Raw genomic sequence first — 11,044 nt, 5'->3', positions numbered from 1 at the left:
CGAAGCAAAGACACTGAGTTCAAAGCAGAGCGTGTATTGCAAGCAGCTGCAGCACGTCCAGAGAGACTTGCAGCTGCCAGGAGAAGAAAAGAACAGAGGGGTTAAAAATGATCCCAGTCTGTAGGGTTACACTTTGTCATGCAAACAGCCCCAGGGCAAACCCCATCCCAGGAGGGTGAGGGGATGGTGTGTGGCTCACCCAGGGCCCGTCTGCCTCAGCCCTGCTCACCCCCAGCACAGCACACGCAGGGTGCAGGAGCAGCCCTTGCTCTCCTCCTCCTCAAGAAAAACAAATGTGGGGTGTCCACCTCCCCCCCCCCCCACCCTGCCATGTGAGACCAAAGGAAGGGGGCACTTGGGCAAGGTCTGGCACAGGGACCATGAAGAAGGGACCTCCTCCTCCTCGGGAAGTGTCACTCGCATGCAAATTCCAGTGTCCCAAGAGGAGGGGGCTGTGCCCTCCCCGAGTCCAGGCAGAAGCCTGCAGCAGTCTGTCCCACGCAGCCTTCCGCTGTCCCTGGGGAGCTCTGTTCAGCTCTAGGACAAGTAAAACTACTTCAAACCAAACCCATGCAAGGCAGCTATTTGCTCGTGCGTCTCTGTGGCTGCCTGACCCCCTTGGCAGCAGAGTTTTTTTCCACTTTGGGGAGGGAGGGGGGGAAAAAAAAAATATATAAATTTATATGTAGGGGTCCCCGCTGCAATTGCTCTCCACTGCAGCCTCATCTCTCTGCCTCCATGGTCACGTTGGCCTTCTGTTCTGCTGTGGCCTGCTGGGAGACGGTGGCGGGCCAGCCCGCGGGCTGCGCTGGGGGGGTTGGAGTCCACATGCTCTGCTGCTGGCTGGGGGGCGAGGCCGTGGGCCAGGCGGGGTTGAAGGCCCCGTGCTGGGGCAGCGGTGGGGCCGGGGGTGGTGGGGATGTCGCCATGGAGGCCACGGGGCTGCTGCTGTTGAAGCTCTCGGAGGCCTTGAGGCGGGAGAACATGGTGAGGGCGTCGGGGAAGTTGGGCGGCGTGGCTGGTGTGTTGGCAGGAGTGCACATCTGCGGGAAGGAAAGAGGAGGTCAAGGGGGACGGGGATCGTCCCCAGCTCATGGTCTGCATCTTCTGCGTCCCACCGAGGCCTGAGGCAGTGCCCCTCAGCACTGCTGCACACAGAGCTGCTTGGACCCGGCCCACAGCAGAGCCCCAGCACTGATCCACAGGACAGTTGCCAGCACAACCCAGCCCCTGGCCTGGGGCGACGTGGAAGTAAGAAGTGGCACGGAGGCAGAGAGGGACCAGAGCACGTTGCCTGGTCCCGTCCCACACACAGCAGCTGCCAGCAGCCTTGGGACAGCGCTGCCTTGGTCTCTGCTGCAGTCCTCTCACCTTGCTTTGCAGTTTCACTAATGACGCTCCTTGTGGGCTGCGGATGTTTAAGGCTCTGATTCTGCATCAAGAGCTCCTGGATGGGAGCACTGCTGTGCATGCTCCTGTACCCAGCCACACTGGAGGTTCCCTCCATACCACCCCGGCCCTGCAGCCATGTGCCTCTGCTGGGCATTTGCTCTGCAAGCTTACTGCATGCTCCAAATCCCCCACTGTCTGCAGAGTCAAATGAGGCCATGGCAGCCAGCAAATCCCTAAGACACATCTGCCCAGGCAGATTACAGGTTGCTGAGGCACGAGAGTTAAAGGGGCAGAATCTGAAGCTGCTTGGGCAGGCAGCACCCACGTGCATACATGGCTCTGTGTGTGCTCATGTGTTTTGTGTGCCCTGCAGGGACACAGGGGTTTGCACACTCAGGCGCTCCAGTGAGAGCACACGTGTTTACACAGCCTATGTGGTGTGGTGCTCCAGAGCCCCCCAGCCTCCCTCTGCTGTGCTGGGGCTGCAGGCCGTGTCTGAAGCATCCTCTGTCAGAACACTCTTAGGGTTCCTAGCACTCTGGGAGCTGAGAAGCAGTGAGCTGGGCTAAGTGCTGGCCCCACGTGCCTGCTGGCTGGTGCTGTGCACTGGAAAGATGGGAGAGCACTTACCATCTGATGGTGGTGGCTGTAGGGGATGTTTGTTTCTTGGAAAAACGCACTGAGCGCAGTCTGAAAAAAAAGAAAAAAAAAAAGGAAGGAGATGTTAGCAGCAGCACGCAAACAAAGCACCTACATCCCTGCACGCACAGCTTCCAGCTTGGGGCTCACACCACGTGAGAGCCAGACTGCTCTAACACAAGCTTGGCCACCCAGCCCAGTGCTGTGCATCTGTTTCAGCCACCTCCCAGCAGAGCCAGGACAGTGTCCAAGCCTGGCACCAGGCTGTGCTCCACAGGCACTGCCACCTGCCTGTGGGACCAGCAGAACAGCCCTGGTGCCCCAAGCAATGCTGTGCTCACGTCAGCCTGCAGCAAGGCAGGTGGCAATCACAGTGTTAGGACCGTGGCCGTGCCTGGAGCAGGCACCAGCCGGCGTCTCACAGCTCCCAGTGATGCTGCAGAGAGGAGGGAAACCGAACCCAAACCCAGCAAGGAGCAGCACAACATGAGCTGCTGAGATGTGCAGCCTTGATGGGACAGACCGTGGGCACTGCCTTTGTGCTGGAGCTCCCCAGGGCTGTGAGTGGGACTCTGCCCACCACGTGCACCGGGGCACACTGAATTCAGTGCCAGGCAGAACAGTACAACCGATGTTGTTTTGGTTCGTTTCCAGTTCAGACCAGTAGTAATCTGGTAAACGTGTCACATGCCCATAGCATGTGACAGGCCGAGGGCCGCAGGGTGGGGACGTGGGGCACAGAGGGGTGAGGAGGGCAGGCACCAGTAGCAGGGCTGGGAAGAGGCAGCGGGGCTGGATGGATGCAGGACCAACAACAGTGAGGTTGCCCCACATCCTGCACCGGGTGCTAACCGAACTGGGGCCAAGAAACACAAATCAGTTCAGCTCATTGATCCAAGCCCTGGAACGGTGGAGCTGAGCCTGCAGCACAGCAAAGCTGGAGACCTGTTGTTGGCTGTTCACAGCAGGATTTATGGCTTCCTGGGTAACCTATCAGCACCACGTGGCAGCCAGGGGTTATTCATTATTTTGTTCATGGTTGCTACGTCCCATGAACAAAACACACGAATCCAGAGCTGGGTGGGGGCAGTGACTGCTGCTCTGAAGCCTGTCAGCTCCAACCTGCAGAGGGGACACATAGCAGAGGGGCCGTTCCCACTGTGCTCCTCTGCCCAGGCTCAACAACAGCTCAGGGAGTGCCCAGTGCCCTGCGTGGCACTGCAGAACTCAGCAATGACCCTGCAGGTCAGCCCCTAGCAGGCTGATGGAGCCACGTCTCTGCCACCACGCTACCTTCATCCTGGGTGAGCTCCAACATCACTGCCCTACAGTGCAGACAGAAAGGAACGTGATATGAAAGGGAGAAAATGGTGAATGGGCAGCAAGTATAGAGGTGTGGGCCAAAGACTGTATGCCGAGTAAATGTGCTCTGTGCTCCTGTTCTCCATGTGGACTTGTGTCACCAGCAGATGGGGCACAGAAGGTCCCTGCTGTCCTCCAAAACCCCCATCCCTCGCTGGAAGCTGTCACCTGGGTGGGGGAAGCACAGCACAAACAGCCCCGGTACGCAACACTGCATCTCTGCCTCCATCTCCACATTCCCAGCACTCCAGGCCTCCTATTTCCAGCTCCAAGAGCTGCTGCCCCCAGGGGCCCAGCACCTGCACGTCCACCAGGTGCCAGGACCACATGTGCCCAGAACTGCCGGTGCCACCTGGTCTCCAGCCAGTGTCACAAGTGCCAAAAGCAACTGGTGCAATGGCAAAGGCAATTAATGTTCTTGATTGAGCCACTACAGGGGATCTGTTGTGGGGATGTGAGCAGAAGTGGTCCAGGGGGCTTCAGCCACGAAGGAAAGGGGAAGGAGCTGGATAAGGAGAGGAAGTGGAAATCCAACCACAGCCACAGCAGAGCCCAACACCTGCTCCTCCTCTCACTCCCCTCACGCAACCTCGCTCCCCTGAACTCACACTCCACTCAGCAGCAGCAGCAGCACCGAGCTATTTTTTAAAGCTGACGTCTTCTCATTCCTCCCAAGCAGCCCCAGGAGCAATCAGCACATAACAAAGCCAATTAATACTCTTCTCTACCTGAGCGAGGAGCCTGAGCCCAACATCCTGCAGATGCCTCGACAGCTTCCCCACGAGATGGGAGCAAAGGGACGGCGAATGGGAGAGGCGACCCACGCATCACCTGCCAGCAGCAGTGGGCTGCCTGGCCTGCAGGAGCACTGTGCCACCACGGACAGCACGAGTGGAGGCAGTGGGAGCCAGCACACTCCGGCAATTTATTCTCTTGGCCAGACAGCAAAAAGGGGCACCGCTCAGAACAAAAGCCTGAGCGCACGGCAGCGGGAGGGGAGGCAGCACCTCCCCGGCGGGGCTCCTCGAGCCAGCCGTGCCCAGCGGCCATTTTGCAGAGGGAACGGATCTGACCGTTGCACCAAAAGTGAGTGGGAACACGGTAATGGCTCCTCGCCTGCGTTTGTTTACAGCCGCGCTTCCTCTGAGTCATGTGAGCGGCGGGAGAGCCTGCGAGCACTCGTGCGACGCGCCCGACGGTGGCAAAGTTCTGCCACGAGCCGGTTCAAACAGAAGCGGCTTCCGTCAGCCGTCCATCGGCCTGCGCAGGGCGGGGGGGGGACCCCACGAGCGCTGGGGGGGCCGCTGCTGTCACGCTGTGTTGGTAAACAAAGCCTGCGACCGCGATACGGAGCAGCAAAGCACGCGGGACGCGGCGGGGCTCACTCGGCCCTTTAGGGGCCGCGCACAGCCAGGCTTCGGATGCCGACGTTTGGGAGCGCCGTGCTCGCAGGGAACGGGGCCCGGCCCCGCGTCCCGATCCGCATCCCGCCTCGGAGCGGCACGAAACGGACGCTTCCATTGGAGAGATGCGTCGCGTCCGTCAGCTGCAGAGCAGCGAGCTGCCGGCGCTGCACGGGAAGACACAAAACGCCATTTAGAAGCGGAGCCGCGTGCCATAGCCGCGCCGCCCCACGCCTTCACCGCGGCGCCCACCCGAGACCCCGCAGCGGGTGGGGGCGGGGGGAGGGGCACGCAGAGCCTTCCGCGCTCAGCTGGGGCCGCCTCCCACCCCCGGGGCTCGGCCCCGCGCCGCGAGACGCCCCGCTAACCCACGCCCCGTGCAGTAGCGCGGCCCCGCGAGCACAGCACGCCCCACCCGGGCCCACGCGCGGGGGCACCCGCGGGGTCCCCGAGCTCCCGGGGGCGGCCTCACCTCGAACTGCCAGTGTGCCGCCTGCAGCAGCTGCTTGGCCTGGTCGGCGGCGCAGCCGGCCGCCAGCACGAACTGGTTGATCATCACCTGGTGCTTGAGCTCGTCCATGGCCCCGGCCCGCCGCCGCCGCCGCCGCCGCCGCCCCTCCCCCGCCCTCACGGCGCCGCCACCATCGCGGAGCCGGCGCGGCTCACGCCAATGTTTACTGGGCACTGACTCACGGCGCCCGGCCAGCCCCGCCGGCGGCCGCGCGGGGCGGGGCGGGAGGGGCGGCCGCGCAGGGGGTGCTGGGAAATGGAGTCCCCGCCCCACCTCTGGCGCTGCGCGCCCCCGCCGCGGGGACTCCATCTCCCGGCATGCCCCGCTTTGTTTGCACAGCGGCGGCGGGCGTCGACGCGAGCTTGACTGACGCTTCCGGACGGCCAACCGCCGCCCGCGGTGTGGTAGTATCTGACCATATATGGTCAACAACGCCGTCGCCTCCAATCAACAGGCGGCGGGGGCGGGTCCGGCTGGGGCGGGGCGGGTCACGTGGGCGGGCGAGCGGCGTTGGTCGGGGGGGGTTCGGCGCGGCGCGGGGCGTGCGGTGTTTACAGTCGGCCGCGTGCGGTTTCCTGTTGACGTGCGGGGAGCGGCCGCGGGGCACCGGGAACGGCCCTGTGCCTCGGCCCCGTGGCTCCGAGGCCCGGCACGGCGTAGGCGGTGCGGGGCTCCCCGGCCATCCCGCTCCCTGCTCTGCCTCTCCCATCCATGGGGTGTGTACCCCGCTGCCTCTCCTCACCCCCGCCCTGCACCTGGGGAACGTTCTGGAAGCCCTGTCCGGCGTGAAATTGTACTTTGAGCAGTGTATGGCCACGATGGGGGACGCAGGTGGCACTGCCCGGGGACAGAGGTGCTGCTGAGTACCGGGGGCACGTGGATCGGGGGAAAAGCGGCCGCTCCTTAGGACCGAGGAGGGCTGAGGGTCTCCGGTGAACCATTCCGGGCTCCTTCGTGCAGCTCGCGTTGCCGCGTTGGGCTTTGCCTCCCTGGGTTGTCCACGAGCCAGCCCTGTGCTCTGTGTATGGAACCAGAGCGGGCTGGAGCCTCCAGGCCTCGGGCGCCCGTTTTCTCAGTGTTGCCCAAAGCAGTGCCAGGCCCTGTGCATCGTCCTCCTACTGCCACTGCCCCAACATCAGCAAGGAACCATCAGTTTGGACAGGAATGTGTCAGGGAGTGATGCTGAGGGGAAAGAAGCAGGAGGGGTCTGCAGGCAGCAGGACATTTCTCCTGCAGGATTACTTTAGCTAGAACACACCAGGCGCTTGCGGAGATCTTGCAGCTCGGTTTGTGAAGGGGGAAGGGCTGGCCTGGGCCCAGCAGGGTGCTCGGGGAGGGTTGTGAGCTCTGTGCAGTGTTAAGGGAGGCAAAGTTCACAGGCGTGCCACTCCCTTCTGGCCAGGAATAGCTACAAGCACGGTCTCCAGGGCTCTGTTTTACAAGCAACTGAAAAACACAGAAGCGGGGAGGGGGCAGAAGGCAAAGCAGTTTGCACCATTAAGCCACAGACTCCATGCAGCTGGACTTTGGCTGAGCAGTAAGCAGCAGGCTGCAAGCAAACAGGCTCCTTGGATACAGGAGTGCTTGTGACTCCCGGGATGCACCGTGAAAGGCAGGAGCAATGCTGAGGGAGATAGGTGCTTCCTAGCAGGGCCATCACCCCCCGGGGGTGACGCTCCGATGCCTGAGGTCCAACCTCACAACCTGTATGTCGAGGGAGGAGATGGTGCATGGGTGCAGGTGCTCTGTATGCTATGGCAATGAGCTGACGACAGAGCTCCCAGTTGAAGGATCTCTCCTGGACGCTGCTCCTTTTCAAGCACGCCGCTGAATGGCACTCTCCTCATCTTTGGTGTGCGAGCCTTGCTCAGAACCAAGCACAGTCCTCTGCTCGCAGACAGTGCGGGCGACGGGGACAGGAGCGCTCCGACGCACTCAGAGCGCACATCTGCGCATGCGCGGCAAGCAGCGCCCCCTGCCGGCGCAGCGCTGCATGCTGGGGAGGCTCCGCCGCGGGGCCTGACGGGAGTTGTAGTCGCGGCCCCGGAGGACTCTCTCTCCCAGCGTGCCCCGCGCCGCCGCCGCCGCTGCCGCTGCCGCCGCCGTGAGTGCGGGTGCGGGCCGCTCGCCGCCGCGTTGCCGTGCCGCCCCCGGGCCGCTGCCGCCATGGGCTCTCTGCTCAGCCGGCGCATCGCAGGCGTGGAGGACATCGACATCCAGGCCAACTCGGCTTACCGCTACCCGCCCAAGTCCGGTGAGGGTCGCGGCTCCGGGCGGGGGGCGGCCGGGCTTCCCGCGGGGCCTGGCGCTGCTCGCGGCCACGCGTGGGCCTCCCCCGGGAGCGGTGCGTGGTGTGCGGCCCCGCGTCGTCCCGCTGCTCCCGCTCCGCGTGTGGGGCACGAATGGGGCCGCTCCCCCCGCTCTGGAGCCGCCGGCGGTGGTTGTGGGGCATCGGAGGGGGGCGGCGGGGGGAGGGGGAGTGGGAGTGTCAGGGGGAACTTGGAGTGCGGATCAGAGATGGGGAACGTGGCGTGGGGGAGGTCCCGCGGACCACCGCCGGCTCCTTACGGCGGTAGCAGCGGTCAGCGGGAGCCGCTGGACTGTCACGGCCGGAGCTTGGCTGCGAAGGGGGCAGTTAGGGATGTCGGGGCTCAGCGCGAGTTCAGCGAGGGGTTGGCTTCTGCGGACGGCCCGGTTAAGCTTGCGTAGAGAGACGTATTTGTTCTTTACACGAGAGCAGGCCTCGGGGTTCTGATGTCTCTGGCCCCTACAGTATCCACACATGATAATTCCCGTGTCCACGTCCTGCTGGGCAGGCTGAGCACCTCGCAGGCAGCAGCCCGGGGCTCCCCTCGCTCAGGACAGGTGCAGTGCTGGGGCTCTGCGTGCACTCAGTGCAGTGCAGGCTGCAGTGGAGCTGGGGTTCCCTTTTGGTTTGATGGGGTGGTAGACTTGAAGCACTGGCCTGCCTTGTTGCTGGTTTGCCTTCAGTAAAGATAGGGGTAGAAGGGGTGGAATTTTCCTGGAAGAATTCTTGTTAGCTGCCAGCTCTCCTATGAAATCTGGCTTGCTGTTTTGTGAGGTAGGCTTGTGTTCTGGTCCGCTGGGAAGGACAGGTGGCAGTGCTGGTGCCCAGCAGCAGCGTTGCAGTTGGGTTCAATGTTCCCCGGGCCCTTTCCTGGTTCAGCTGCTCAGGAGCTGCCAGGCCTGCATGGCACTCACACTAATGCCGGAGCTGGCACCTGACTAATGCTGACACCCGGACAGGATTTTAGATACCAGTTGGATTATTACTACTCTGAACCTCAAACTGCTTCTTTGAAATCATCACCATCCTGTTTTCTTACTGTTGTAGTTAGTTGGATCAGGATTTAAGGTGTGTTGGGTTTCAGCCTATGTACTCATAGACACAAGTCGGGACATCAGCGCTGCGCTCCCAAGGTCTGCTCAGCACTCACTGCCCTGGGAGCAATGTCGTCCCTGATGCTGTCACAGAGCCTACCAGTAAACTGAACAGCTCATGCCTTCCAGAAGTTGATTAAAAAATATATATGTATTTCCTTTAACAGCTTTGGATGCAATTAGGTGCTTGTTCACTGTGGCCGAGCTTTCCGTTGTGCTTGCTTGTGCTCTTCTGGAAAGCATGCTGGCTGTGGGCCTTTCTCCTCACCTTGTTGAGGCTTATCCTGTGTTGGCATCAGGGAGAAGAACTGCTGGAACTCACACTGCTTTGTGCAGAACGGATCTGAGCACTTCTAAGCAGGAGGGTCAGAGGGTTACTGAGAGGAGTGTGGAAGGAGTTCTGCCATTGCCACAGCCTGTCTCATTTTAAGTTGGTGTGTTCAGATGGACACTGTCCTCTGATCCTGCAGTCCTTGGGCTGTCTGACTTGGGGCTGGCAGGGCTGCTGTCACTAGTACAAAAGCCCACAGCCTGAAGTGTGTGTGTGTGATTGTGCCTGATTCGATGATGCTCACTGGAAATGGTGCTAAAAGTTTTTGGGCTAAATGGTTGCTAATTATTCCCAACTTGACAGTATCAGAGCAAGCCCTGTACTGCTTTACTTGGAAGAAGGCAGATTTTCCATCTGATGTGTTGCATGCTTGAATGTGTGCCCTGCAGTACTAGCCTGACACCCTGGCAGGCTCCTGGCTGCCCATGGGCTAACTATGAAATGTAGAAGCATGGGCAGAGAGTGCACCCTGAGCTGACTCTACTGCTGGGGCCCTGCATGGCACTGGGGGTTCTCTGCTGCTTTCTGAGTCCCATCCTCTGGGTTCAAGCAGGTCCTGACTCACGGTGGGTGTCTGGGCAAGCTGCTGTGGCTCTGACTGCTGCTGGCTGGGGTTGCTTTGAGGAAGCAACCTGCTATGAAGGCTGTATTATGCAAGGAGAAAGCCACCAAGTGTGGGCATCCTGATGGTGATGGAAGCAGCACGTCAGCTTCCCCTTGGAAGGGAGCAGGGCTGCTTTACCAGGCGGTGCTGAGTGTTGGCATTTTGTTGAGTCAGGGCTGGGTGCAAATGCTGTGATGAATATACACTTTTCCTCTGTTGGCTTTTGGTGAGCTCAGTGCTGGGTCAGCCGTGGATGCAGCTGGCTGTTAGGGAATGCACCTTGGTGCAGACAAATCAAAGTCACCAAGGGGGGCTGGCAGATTGTGAAGCAGGGTAATTAAGAATCCTTCTCTGAAAGTTCCTTGTCCTTGGTCTTGGAGGTTCTTGCTATGGGTTGCCTGCATTTTCCTTCCTGCATCCAGCCAAGTGCTGTAAAGTAACTCCTCATTTCCTTACATCCCTCTTCACTGGTACCTTTTAACTTCCCTTGCTTTATGGAGCCTGCCAGCATTGCTGATGCCTGCTTGGATGGATGGCAGTTGGAGGAGGGTGCAGTCCGTAGAGAAGAATTAGTGCCTCTGTGCAATGGGCTAAAAGTGGGTAATCACAAGGAGCAGCTCCTGATCATCGCTGTTCGTCTGTGCTTGGAACAGTAAAATGATCCGTGTCACTGCGTGCAGCCTCGCTGCACGATGCCCCTGTCACTTTAGCAACCAGAGAGTGATGCACCAGTGTTTCTGCAGCTCATTCGTCAGCTCGTTGCTCGTTCCAGCGAGCTCATCCGCAGTGTGCAGCGGGCAGGGTGCACGTGCCCTTGGGACAGCTTTCCTCTGGAGTAGGCACTTGCAAGAAAATTGCAGACTCTGGCTTTTTCGGGAGCAAAAAGGAGAGAAATTATGCCTCAGTGATGCTGAGCTTACGTCCTCTGGGGTGGGATGCTAATCACAGAGCAGTGAATGACAAGATGTGAGGGGCCCAGAAATACAGGCTGGGCTGAGCTGAGCCCCAAGTCAGTGTGATCCCGGATAATCAGCTGCTGCAATTCTGAAACATCCTGCACAAGCATTTTCTTCTCAGTTAATCAGATGAAATGCTCCAAAACACAATCCTGCTTGACCCACATAAAATGTGAAATTAATTCCTATCATGCTCATGCTTTTCTGAACCTCTGTGTAAGCATGACCGTGGTGTATCTCAGCTGGAGGGACTGCATCAAGCTGGCTGTGCTTGGACTTCGTGTGCAGATCAGCATTTTGATTTCTTACCTCTGAAAGGGCTGGGAAAAGGTGGAGTGCCATTTGGAGAGCCTGTGTCTCAGTCTGTGGATTCTGAGTAGATTTTGTGCTGAGGTTGGTTGTTGGATCTGGAGGGACAGATGTGTTTAATATAAACATCTGGAT

The 11,044-nt window shown here is 60.2% G+C and overlaps 2 protein-coding genes across 5 annotated transcripts in view; one reads left to right on the top strand and one right to left on the bottom strand.

The window, feature by feature from the left end:
• Positions 1–213: 213 nt before the first annotated feature.
• UBALD1 (UBA like domain containing 1) lies at positions 214–5,504 on the bottom strand. Its single transcript, XM_065732498.1, has 3 exons — positions 5,269–5,504; positions 2,023–2,082; positions 214–1,043 (listed from the first exon to the last, which is right to left on the bottom strand). The coding sequence occupies exons 1-3, from the start codon at positions 5,374–5,376 to the stop codon at positions 723–725; spliced, it is 489 nt and encodes a 162-aa protein (XP_065588570.1). The 5' UTR covers positions 5,377–5,504; the 3' UTR covers positions 214–722.
• Positions 5,505–7,404: 1,900 nt separating this feature from the next.
• Positions 7,405–11,044, top strand: part of MGRN1 (mahogunin ring finger 1) — a 47,556-nt gene continuing 43,916 nt past the window's right edge. For all 4 annotated transcript variants that reach the window (XM_065732408.1, XM_065732407.1, XM_065732411.1 and 1 more), the window contains exon 1: positions 7,405–7,561. In XM_065732408.1, the coding sequence (XP_065588480.1) occupies positions 7,474–7,561 (88 nt within the window). In that variant the 5' untranslated portion in view covers positions 7,405–7,473. The remainder of the gene's footprint in view (positions 7,562–11,044) is intronic.

Source organism: Cyrtonyx montezumae, unplaced genomic scaffold (genome assembly GCF_038088225.1).
Source record: "Cyrtonyx montezumae isolate F1298 unplaced genomic scaffold, pur_monq_1.0 scaffold_16, whole genome shotgun sequence".
Lineage (NCBI taxonomy): Eukaryota > Metazoa > Chordata > Aves > Galliformes > Odontophoridae > Cyrtonyx > Cyrtonyx montezumae.
Note: the sequence above shows the minus strand (reverse complement) of the source record. Positions and strands in the feature narration are given on the sequence as shown.

Bases quoted from the DNA above. Each gene is read 5' to 3' on its own strand.
- UBALD1 (XM_065732498.1), bottom strand. From the start codon at position 5,376: ATGGACGAGCTCAAGCACCAGGTGATGATCAACCAGTTCGTGCTGGCG. The intron at 2,083-5,268 runs GTGAGGCCGCCC...CTTTTTTTTCAG, and splicing joins CGGCACACTGGCAGTTCGAG to ACTGCGCTCAGTGCGTTTTT. The intron at 1,044-2,022 runs GTAAGTGCTCTC...TCCTTCCCGCAG, and splicing joins ACAGCCACCACCATCAGATG to ATGTGCACTCCTGCCAACAC.